The sequence below is a fragment of the Gambusia affinis genome, linkage group LG01 (genome assembly GCF_019740435.1).
Source record: "Gambusia affinis linkage group LG01, SWU_Gaff_1.0, whole genome shotgun sequence".
Taxonomy (NCBI): Eukaryota; Metazoa; Chordata; class Actinopteri; order Cyprinodontiformes; family Poeciliidae; genus Gambusia; species Gambusia affinis.
The window spans coordinates 14,607,830-14,619,113 of NC_057868.1; the positions used below are offsets into that span (position 1 = coordinate 14,607,830).

General features: G+C 43.7%; 2 protein-coding genes across 2 annotated transcripts; both read left to right on the forward strand.

The window, feature by feature from the left end:
* Positions 1 to 933: 933 nt before the first annotated feature.
* Positions 934 to 3,100, forward strand: LOC122839697. The gene is made up of 2 exons (XM_044131534.1): positions 934 to 1,025; positions 1,160 to 3,100. The coding sequence occupies exon 2, from the start codon at positions 1,346 to 1,348 to the stop codon at positions 3,098 to 3,100; it is 1,755 nt and encodes a 584-aa protein (XP_043987469.1). The 5' UTR covers positions 934 to 1,025; positions 1,160 to 1,345.
* A 403-nt stretch (positions 3,101 to 3,503) lies between these two features.
* Positions 3,504 to 7,671, forward strand: LOC122833761. Its single transcript, XM_044121625.1, has 2 exons — positions 3,504 to 7,411; positions 7,546 to 7,671. The coding sequence occupies exon 1, from the start codon at positions 3,643 to 3,645 to the stop codon at positions 7,132 to 7,134; it is 3,492 nt and encodes a 1,163-aa protein (XP_043977560.1). The 5' UTR covers positions 3,504 to 3,642; the 3' UTR covers positions 7,135 to 7,411; positions 7,546 to 7,671.
* The last annotated feature ends 3,613 nt before the right edge of the window (positions 7,672 to 11,284 follow it).

The window sequence follows — 11,284 nt, forward strand, 5'->3', positions numbered from 1 at the left end:
AGCTCCTCAGACTGCTGTTGGTTGAAATATTGATATGTCTCACCAACCTGATTGTTTTCCATTCTCACCGTAAAACTAGCAACAATCCCCACAATATGTGTCTTAACAGAGAAAACTTTCCAATGAATGCACACAGTATTCTGTGTTAGTGACTTTACAAACATTTAATGCGTCATAATGACATCCGGTTCTGACTATCTGTGCGTCATGATAGCTGTCTGTTGCGTACAAAGCGTGTTCTGGTATCGCTCTGAGCATGCGCAGTGACACGATGTAGGCTTGATAGTACGAAGAACCAGCGCCATGGAGATGAAGAGAGTCAAGACAGCCACTGAACGCGGTACCGGACCGTGTAGCTCTCAATAGGTCCAAACATCTCAACGCTGTTAGTCAGTTTGAATGTTTTCTGCCACGTTACGTAAATAAACGTCTTTTCTTATTTTCTCCCACAACGTCGGTAATTATTGAGCAATAATGAATTGATTCCTTCACCGTGCATTTTATCAATGCACTTTTAGACGCGACAGAGATAATTATCAACGTTATAAATTTAGAAGGAAAAGAGGCTAACACATCGTGGACTATTTGTTAAATGAGTGGCTATGAAATTTACATAGGCGTGTCTACTGTATTTTATAATAACGTTAGGCACCTAAATATAAGAAGATAGGAGTAACATTAACGGAGTGAAACGGGTAAGGAGGCTGTTACCCATTTCACCCACATAATGGATCTTACAAATTTTACAGGTTATCAAATAAACAATTTTTTGATTTAGGTTGTTGTAGTGAAACCTGTTTAATTTAATGTTATTCAATGTTGAGTTCATCTATTGAGGCCACCTAGTGGTAAATGTTAGAATTTTGTCTATTACCGGTTAACTGACGCCATCTTGAGGTCACTTTTATTACGGCAGTTTGTTTACCGTAAGGAAGAAGGCCTGTTGATCGTCTTGCTCTGAAAGAAGTCTTTTTTGTTGTGTTTTCTTTAATATGAATCCAAAAAAAGGAAAAACGGCATCGTCTGTAAGTACTGTTCTAATGTGCTTGTCATATAAATCATAATTCGTAACCGTTGACATATTTTATGTGAAGCTAGAGATTTTTACATGTGTTAGCCTAGCTAGCATTCATTTTTTCTGTACCTTTGTGTGTTACAGTTTTACACGATTCTCATTAAACCCCGCTAAAGAACCAAATGGAGTGCTTCTTGGTGGACGGATGAGAAAGTGTTTAGCTACCTGTATAGCTGAGTTACTGCTAAAAGTGACAGTGCTTAGCGAGGCCAGGACAGTAAAAAGACGTCCCACGCAGAAAAGACAACGGATAAAGACAACTTCTGAGCCATGGACAACAAAGATAATGGACAGAAGGCAAGTGATGAGCAATCAAATAAGGACATGGATCAAAATACAGTGCACTACGTCCGTTCCGTAGCCTCACGGTCATCTGCGTGCTCCTCAGTCAGTTTGGCCGCAGCGAAAGCAAGAGCTAAGGCTGAAGCAGCTAAAGCTAAATTGGAGTTTCATGATAAAGAGACATATATTCAGATTGAGAAGATAAAACTTGAAGCATCACTGCGTGCACTCACTCTACAAAAGGAAGTTACAGCTGCTAATGCTGAAGCAAAAGTATTTGAGGCAGTAGCAGCAGACATAGAAGAAGGAAAATACAGTGAGACATCCGAGCGCAGCCCTGTAGCCATACAAACACTGAAAAGGACAGAAGACTATGTAAAAGAGCAGTCATCTTACTTCAGTCAGTACGACTACAAGGATGAAGGGACTCACTCACACCCACCTAACACTATGCCCAAAGCTGTTAACGTGCAACAATATACAGTACCTATGCCTGCTGCTGTAACCACGCAACAACACGCAGCATCAGATGAATTCAAGTCTCTTCCCATTCATCAGCCAGACATGACAGGAGGGCATGTTGAACAATCCCCCAACTTTAATTCTTACTATGGAGGTGACACAATGCACAATGTTAATGTGGAAACTGCTGTTCCTAGCTCTAATGTAAACTCAGGAAATCCCACATTTGATCTGGCAAGGTTTTTAGCACGCAGCCAAGTCATAACATCTGGTCTGGTCAAATTTGATGACACTGCAGAACATTATCAAGCATGGCGAGCTTCATTCATCAGTGCTATAGAGCCACTAGGGCTGACACCTAGTGAAGAAGTTGATCTGATGGTGAAATGGCTTGGCAAGGAGTCAGGTGAGCATGCGGCCAGAATAAGAGCAGTTAATGTTAACCGGCCTATGGATGGACTAAAAGCAATATGGGCAAGACTGGACAAAATATATGGCTCACCAGAGGCAATTGAAAATGCTCTTTTCTCAAGACTTGAAGCTTTTCCCAAAATCCAATCCCGAGATAACCACAAACTTCAAGAGCTAGCAGATCTTCTACAAGAGCTCCAGATTGCAAAGCAAAGTGACAAGTTGTGTGGTTTGGCCTATTTGGACACGGCTAGAGGTGTCCGGCCAATTGTAGAGAAGCTCCCCTACCCTCTACAGGAACGCTGGATGTCACAAGGTTCTAGATTTAAAAAAGAATATAATGTGTCTTTCCCACCATTCTCCTTCTTCAAAGAATTTGTGTGCACAGAAGCTGAAGTAAGGAATGATCCAAGTTTTAAGACTCTCTCACTCACGTGTGCTCCTCAGAGAAAGGAGAAATGTGCTCCAGTCAGACACCCAGTTGCTGTCAATAAAACAAATGTCACACAAGATCAAATAAGCACTCCTGTCAAATTAACAGAGAAAATTCCTGTTAACCCAGAAAAACAATGCCCTATCCATAACAAACCACACCCGTTGAGTAAGTGCAGAGGATTTGTTAAAATGACTCTTGATGAACGCAAAAAACTTCTCAAAGAACACATGATCTGCTATCGCTGCTGTGCTTCTACAAGTCATATGGCCAAAAACTGTCAAGCTCCAATCAAATGTTTGGAATGTGCAAGTGACAGACATGTTAGTGCCATGCATTTCAGTAGAACAAGCGCAGTTCAATCCTCAAGTCAGCCCCCACCGTGTGCAGAGGCGGGGAGGAAGAGACAAACAGGAAATAAGCTCAAACTGCACTAAAGTCTGTGGCATAGGACAAAGTAGTAAATCGTGTTCCAAGATTATTCTGGTTAACGTGTATCCCTCAGGTCAACAGCAGAGGAGTATGAGGATGTATGCAGTTCTGGATGACCAGAGCAATCTCTCCCTGGCAAGAAGTGAGTTTTTTGATAAGTTTGACATACACGGCACTGAGGCTCCTTACAGCATCACAACATGTATGGGCGCAACACAAGCATATGGAAGAAGAGCCCATGGTTATGTCATAGAATCTCTAGACAAAGAAACATGTCTGCAGCTTCCCACATTGATTGAATGTGACAATCTTCCTAACAACAGGAAAGAAATCCCGACACCGGAAGTGGCCTATCACCACAAGCACCTGAACAAAATAGCTTCAGAAATCCCTCCTCGACCCCAACGCTGAGATTCTCCTGCTGATAGGAAGAGACCTGTTGAGAGTGCACAAAGTACGGAAACAGATAAACGGACTGAATAATGAACCATTTGCACAAAAGTTGGATCTCGGCTGGGTGGTAGTCGGTGATGTCTGTGTCAATGGAATGCATGGGCCTCCAACAGTGAGCAGCATGAAGACATACATATCTGACAGTGGCAGACCTTCTACATTTGTAGAGTGTGAGAACAAAATGAAAGTAAGAGACTTGTACACAGAAACATCAGACACACTTTCAGTGTTTTCAAGAACAATTTATGATCACCAGTTAGCTCCCTCTATTGAAGACAAACGCTTCTTGGAAGTAATGGAAAAAGGCTTTCTCCAAGATGATTCAAATAGCTGGGTCGCCCCTCTCCCATTCCGGCATCCTCGTCGCAAGCTACCTAATAACAGAGAATATGCAGAGAAGCGTTTTGCCTCTCTGGAACGCAATCTTCAGAAAAAACCTGAAATGAAAAGACACTTTTTTGAGTTTATGCAAAGGCTATTTAATAATCATCACGCTGAGCTTGCTCCACCACTCGAAGAAGAAAAGGAAAGGTGGTACTTACCCACTTTTGGAGTTTATCATCCACAAAAGCCCAGCCAAATACGTGTCGTGTTTGATTCATCTGCACAGTTTGACGGCGTCTCACTGAATGATGTTTTGCTGCAGGGTCCAGACCTAAATAACAGTCTGCTTGGAGTTCTGATGAGATTCAGAATAGGCCCAATCGGAGTTTTAGCAGATATAGAACAGATGTTCCACTGCTTTGTGGTTCAAGAAGAGAGCAGAGACATGCTCAGGTTTTTGTGGTACCGCGACAATCAGCCAGGAAATGAAGTGGTTGAATACCGCATGAGAGTTCACATATTTGGGAACAGCCCATCACCTGCAATCGCCATTTATGGCCTACGGAGGGCAGCAAAGGAAATGGAGCAAGTCTATGGCAGCAAAACAACAGAGCTAGTGGAGAGACATTTTTACATGGACGACGCACTGCTGTCTTTCACATCAGAAGCTGAGGCCACAAAGACAGTAGAGCAGCTTCAAGAAATGCTATCCGTTTCCAACCTGCGACTTCATAAGATAGCGTCAAACAGTGTCAATGTCATCAACCACTTCCCAGCTGAAGACAGAGCCAAGGATATAAAAGATCTGGATCTGTTCACAGATGATCTCCCCGTACAGCGCAGCCTGGGGGTTATCTGGAACCTCATGACAGACACTTTTACATTCAAGGTCCCAGAGAATCAGAAACCATTCACCAGACGTGGTGTGCTGTCTACAGTAAATAGCTTATTCGACCCGTTAGGCTTTCTAGCACCTATCACAATAAGAGGAAGAATGATTCTCAGAGACATTACTAAAGAGAATATTGAGTGGGATGCTCCTCTGCCTCAAAGTAAATATGAAGAGTGGAAACGTTGGCAAGAGTCCCTCTCAGTTTTGAAAAACCTTCATATTCCAAGAACATACATCACATTTCCAGTGAGTCAAGCCAAGACAATTGAGCTTTGTGTTTTTTCTGACGCATCAGTACAGGCTATCTCAGCTGTCGCATATTTAAGAGTCACCCATGATGATGGTCATCATGAAGTGGGGTTCATCTTTGGCAAATCAAAACTTGCCCCCCAGCCTGAGCTAACAGTTCCCAGATTAGAGCTCTGTGCAGCTGTCCTAGCAGTAGAAGTTGCGGAAACTATTATGCATGAGGTAGATGTAAAACTGGATGCAGTCAGGTACTTCTCAGATAGCAAGGTAGTCTTAGGCTACATTCACAATGAGAAAAGAAGATTTTACGTTTTTGTCAGTAACAGAGTGCAGCGCATCAGACAAGTGTCTCAGCCTAATCAGTGGAGATTTGTGCCCACCGAACTCAATCCAGCAGATTGTGGCTCGAGATCAATTGGAGCAGAAGAGCTTGTCAACACCCTCTGGTTAACTGGACCAAGATTCCTCACAGACACGGACTCGACAAAGATTGGTTCAGACGAACAATACTTGCTTATCAATCCAGATGATGACACAGAGGTCAGGGTGAATGCCACCAATGCTGTAACAGAGTCATCAACTCACAAACTATTTTCAAGTTGCTTTGAACATTTTTCCAACTGGAAATCTCTCCTGAAAGCGGTTGCCAGACTCATTCACATCGCTCAAAGCTTCTCAAACAAAAACAGCAACAGCTGTCGAGGTTGGCATTACTGCAACAACATCTCATCTTCAGAAATGGATAAAGCGGAGCGACTGATCATTCACACAGTGCAACAACAGTGCTTCTCACAGGATATCTCGGCAGTGAGGAAAGTCCAAAGTCTATCAAAGAACAGCCCTATTCTCAGACTCAATCCATTCATCGACAATGAGGGGCTCCTAAGAGTAGGACGTTTGCAGCATTCTATGCTACAAAGAAACGAGTCAAATCCAGTCATAATACCCAACAAACACCACATTGCGACTCTGCTAGTGCGTCATCATCACGAGAGAGTGAAACACCAGGGAAGGCATCTAACAGAAGGAGCCGTTCGCACCAGTGGACTGTGGTTGGTTGGAGGTAAGCGGCTCATAAGCACCATCATTCACAAGTGTGTGTTTTGCAGAAAGCTACGTGGACTGTCAGAACAACAGCTTATGTCTGACCTACCTGAAGAAAGGCTCAAAGTGGACCCACCATTCTCATATGTGGGCCTGGATGTCTTTGGCCCATGGGAGATTGTGACAAAACGTACAAGAGGAGGCCAAATAAACAACAAGAGGTGGGCAGTGTTGTTCACATGCATGTCTACCAGGGCCATCCACATTGAGGTTGTGGAAACAATGACTGCCTCAAGCTTCATCAATGCTCTCCGGAGATTCTTTTCACTCCGCGGACCAGCCAAGCAACTAAGGTCTGACAGAGGGACCAACTTTATTGGCGCCTGTAATGAGCTGAAACTATCACCGCAAGATGCCAATAACGTGATCAAAGACTATCTAACAGAACAGAGGTGCACATGGGAATTCAACCCGCCCCATGCATCCCACATGGGTGGGATTTGGGAAAGAATGATTGGGGTTTCTCGTCGCATTCTAGATGCTCTACTCCTAGATGTGAAGCGACCTCAACTCACCCACGAAGTCTTGGTGACCTTCATGGCAGAGGTCACAGCTATCGTTAATGCCAGACCCCTTGTGCCAATTTCCACAGATCCTGAAGCTCCACTGGTCTTAACGCCAGCTATGCTTCTTACTCAGAAAACAGGAGCTCCTCCTCCAGTTCCAGACAACCTGACAGAGAAGGACGTCTTCAAGAGCCAATGGAAGAGAGTTCAGATACTAGCCAACAACTTTTGGACAAGATGGCGGAAAGAATATCTCTGCACCCTTCAAGGTCGTCAAAAGTGGCTCGTAAAGAAAACAAATCTCAAGGAAGGAGATGTTGTCCTCCTGAAGGATTCCACTGCAAAGCGCAATGAGTGGCCCATGGGACTTGTTGTTAAGACATACCCCAGCAAGGATGGACTTGTGAGAAAAGTGGATGTTAAAGTTGCAAGACATCAGGGTGTAAAGACATTCAGCCGACCAATCTCAGAATTGGTTCTTTTGTTGACACCTAGTAATGTGGACATTTGATTTAGTGGCATCTCTTAAAGATGCCAGGCGGGGAGTGTAGTGAAACCTGTTTAATTTAATGTTATTCAATGTTGAGTTCATCTATTGAGGCCACCTAGTGGTAAATGTTATAATTTTGTCTATTACCGGTTAACTGACGCCATCTTGAGGTCACTTTTATTACGGCAGTTTGTTTACCGAAAGGAAGAAGGCCTGTTGATCGTCTTGCTCTGAAAGAAGTCTTTTTTGTTGTGTTTTCTTTAATATGAATCCAAAAAAAGGAAAAACGGCATCGTCTGTAAGTACTGTTCTAATGTGCTTGTCATATAAATCATAATTCGTAACCGTTGACATATTTTATGTGAAGCTAGAGATTTTTACATGTGTTAGCCTAGCTAGCATTCATTTTTTCTGTACCTTTGTGTGTTACAGTTTTACACGATTCTCATTAAACCCCGCTAAAGAACCAAATGGAGTGCTTCTTGGTGGACGGATGAGAAAGTGTTTAGCTACCTGTATAGCTGAGTTACTGCTAAAAGTGACAGTGCTTAGCGAGGCCAGGACAGTTGTCCTGATGGGGCTAATTTGAAAATTGTTTTGTTAAGTCTGTTTTGTACCCAGTGCAGCTGTTTGAAGAATCTGCTCTGACCTTTGTTGTACTCAAAGGTTTTACCTCAGCACGGACGAGGAAATCCCTCAGGTTTTATTCCCTTTATATGCCGCAATTATTCTGTAATTTTGAAGAAAAGAAGTGTCCGATTGGAATTTAGTAAAATTCTGTTGTATACAAAGCTGGAGAACACATTGGAAGATTTAAAAAAGGCTTTGGTGGAACTTAAGAAAGAGGCAAAAAGGAAGGAGCAGCCTGAGAAACCAAAGGCAATAAATGTCTTAAAAGGCATTGCAGCAAGATGTGGCTTAGGTCTGATGATTTTGGGGGCAGTACATCTGTGGAGTATTTTTACTTAATGGACCTTACCAAGCTCCGCCCACAACCGACCCATGTGACCGCAAGTCTCACAAGCAAAGCCTCGTAGCGCATTGTTTCTATGTAAACATGACTCCATTACTGCATAATTTCTACCTGATTTTCACAATATATCAGCTACTACAATGGACAGAGGAAATAACAAGTTCATGTCATCATCTGGGAGGAGGTCACTGGTTTCTCAGTCACAAGCTGGTTGCAAACCTGAGGCTAGCAGGTGTCAGTCGGTCAGTTATGGTAGATCTGAAATTTGGTTTGATGACCTCAATATGAGAAGCTACAGACTGATAAGAGGAACCAAAGAGCTCTGTTACGGTAAAGAAGCCATTTGTTTGTTAAAATTTTATGAAATCTATTTGTTCTTTTTGATGTTTGTTATGAATGACGTATAATCACAAACGAACGAGGTAATTAGTCCAACCTTTAGAAACTACAGCGGCTGTAATGAGCCACAGCAAATGTAAACAAAGCTAAAATAACCCGAACAGGTGATCAACTCAAAACTATTCGTACCTTTTTACTCTCTCTCTCTTTGTAGTTTAAGCACACTTGTTACCGTATCAACCGCCTGCACCCCGCAAGACGAGCAAAGATTACGTTAAAAACAAAACATTAAGTCCGTTATGACATCAAGTCTCCAGGCTTTATATTTATTTCTGGATTATTAATCAGCGCTTCCCTGAACACAGCGATGGTTGATTGACCAGCTGTACTTGGTGCTAGAGAGGCTAACACGAGTAACAATTTAGTCCAAAGCCTTTTCTGCTAAAATAAAATCTTTAGTGTATGTCAGATACAGTACACGTTGCATATTGATCTGTTTAGCTAACGTTAGACTGTGTAGCAGACAGGCTTCAAGGTGTAGAAGTTGTATCAGAACTGCTATTATGCTGTACTTAGCTAACGAAAAGCTCGTGTTTGTGAGACGGCCACCCACGTGACCACGTACAATGAGCATCAGCCAATGAAAAGTGGCCCCTCTGGTAAGGTCCATGGACCTGGAGCACCACAGCAGAGATCAGGTACCTCTGGACCCTGAGGTTGGTCAATGGGGCTCGGTCCCAGACGGTGCACAGCTTTTGGCTTTTAAAGACTATGGTCTTAAACTTTGATCAGGTGAAAAAAATCATGTTTGAGTGTAAATGCAGTTTTCAGACAATTCCCTGCTCAAATGTTCTTGTCTCTTGCACTGATTTGTCCTTTTAACATTGTGAAGCTCTACTTAGAACCTTCTTAAGATCCAATAGTGCAAAATGCAGATTCTTGCAATTTTTTGACTGGTCTTAAGATTTTGATCAGGAGTGTTTGAGTTGTTTTTACTGAGAAGTCGATCAGAAGCGCCGTGAAAATGGTCAGATCCGCCACATCCGCTTCTGTGGCTGCAATGCGCGCTCCCGACAGAGGGGGAACAGATTTTCACAGGGGAACCGAATTTTGCACAAGACCTCTTACATGCTGCAGAAGGTGAACCTTGGACCTTTGCAGGGTGAAATTAAATAAGCTTAGGTTCAAAGTTCACCAAGGTGTGGTCACACTTGCAGGCTTGGATGTGTTCAAGAAAGCAGCGGATAATGAAGAACTAGTATGAAGTGTGATGATACTTCGTTTGTCTTCAGGTGTGTTTCATGTGTAGCTTTAAAAGAATCCCCTCTACTGGTGATGAAAAGCTTAAAGAAAATGGTGCTGCGATTAGGAGACCAGTGGCAGCTGGGCTGGAGGGCAGAATGTGCTGAGATACAAACTGGGACTTCTGACAGAATTTGGAGTGATCTAAGCAACAGAGGAAAGAGGGCTACGGCCTGAGCGGGGAAATAACAGAATGAGGTTGACAAAGAGTGTCCGCCATTAAATGGCGGGCCATGAGACTCAGAACAGTTTTTAGAACCCCGGCTCTGCTAATTAATTGAGCTAATCGAGACCCTGAAGATGCCAACTGACCGGTAATAGGAGGCGAGATAAACTTGAGTTAAAGGTACTGGTGCACTGACGGTGACATGATGCCTATGAAAATGAACAATCAGGAGCGGTCTTACCTAGACAACGCCTGATGGAGTAAACCAGGGGTCTCAAACTCCAGTCCTCAAGGGCCGCAATTTTGCAACTTTTAGATGTGCCTCTGCTGCACCACACTTGAATAGAATAATTAAGGCTATGGAGAACTGGTCTACACAAGGTGGAGGTAATTAAGCCATTTCATTTCAGTGTTTTGTACCTGTGGCACATCTAAAAACTGCAGGACTGCGGCCCTCGAGGACGGGAGTTTGAGACCCCTGGTTTAACGAAGTTCCCGGTGGATGAGGCTGAAGAGCCAGCTGCGAGCTGAGATACGCGGAGGTGAGTGTAACGATCTGATGGCGGTGTTCTCCTGGAGGTGGACTGGTAGAGAAGATTAGGCAACAGATCAGTCCATGATGGGACGAGCAGGAAGAGCCGACGTGCGTCAATGGAGCCATGGCGGATAGTGGAGACAACCAGCGCTTGGCTGCGGGAGACAGCACCAGTGAGCCGTTGCTGCTGACGATGGTGAGCCGGAGCGGGGAACCAGGCGGATGGCAGAGGACGTCTGCGTCATCAATGAGGGAAAGACGGAAAATTTCCGGCTTCCTGCTGCCAATGGAGGCCGAATGCAGGCTTGATGGGGCTGTTAGATCGGTGATGAATAACTGGGAGTCAACAGGAGCGCAGCCGGCAAGTGAGGGACTCCCTGGATCTGGTTCTGAAAGAGGAGGAAGATGATCGGAAGGTGCTTCTGCGAGCTGAAAAAGGTAGGGTGACCAAACGTCTGTATTTCCCGGGACATGTCCGTATTTCACGTCCTGTCGTCGCCGTAGCACAATTACAAATTCAAAAACACAACATTAATGAAAACGGAAAGGGTATGTCTCAGCTGGAGACCTGAGAGATCAGACGACGGTGCTTTTTAACCGGAAGTTATTGCTTGAACGCGTCGGCCCATTGTTGTGATACGTTACAGCGTCCGCCATATTGAAAGTGGCTTATCTACCAGCAAGCTAATACAAGTAAATGGGCCGAACTTCATAAAGCGTCGTTCTGCAAAGTATTTCAAGTCAATGAATGCCAATGACACAATCTCTCACACGTTACTATATAGGAATGAAAAAAAATGACGTTTCAAACTTTTTGACGTGATTATTTTATTGTTTTTGGGCACAATAATTACAA

Coding starts and splice junctions, on each gene's coding strand:
- LOC122839697 (XM_044131534.1), top strand. CDS start 1,346: ATGGACAACAAAGATAATGGACAGAAGGCAAGTGATGAGCAATCAAAT.
- LOC122833761 (XM_044121625.1), top strand. CDS start 3,643: ATGCATGGGCCTCCAACAGTGAGCAGCATGAAGACATACATATCTGAC.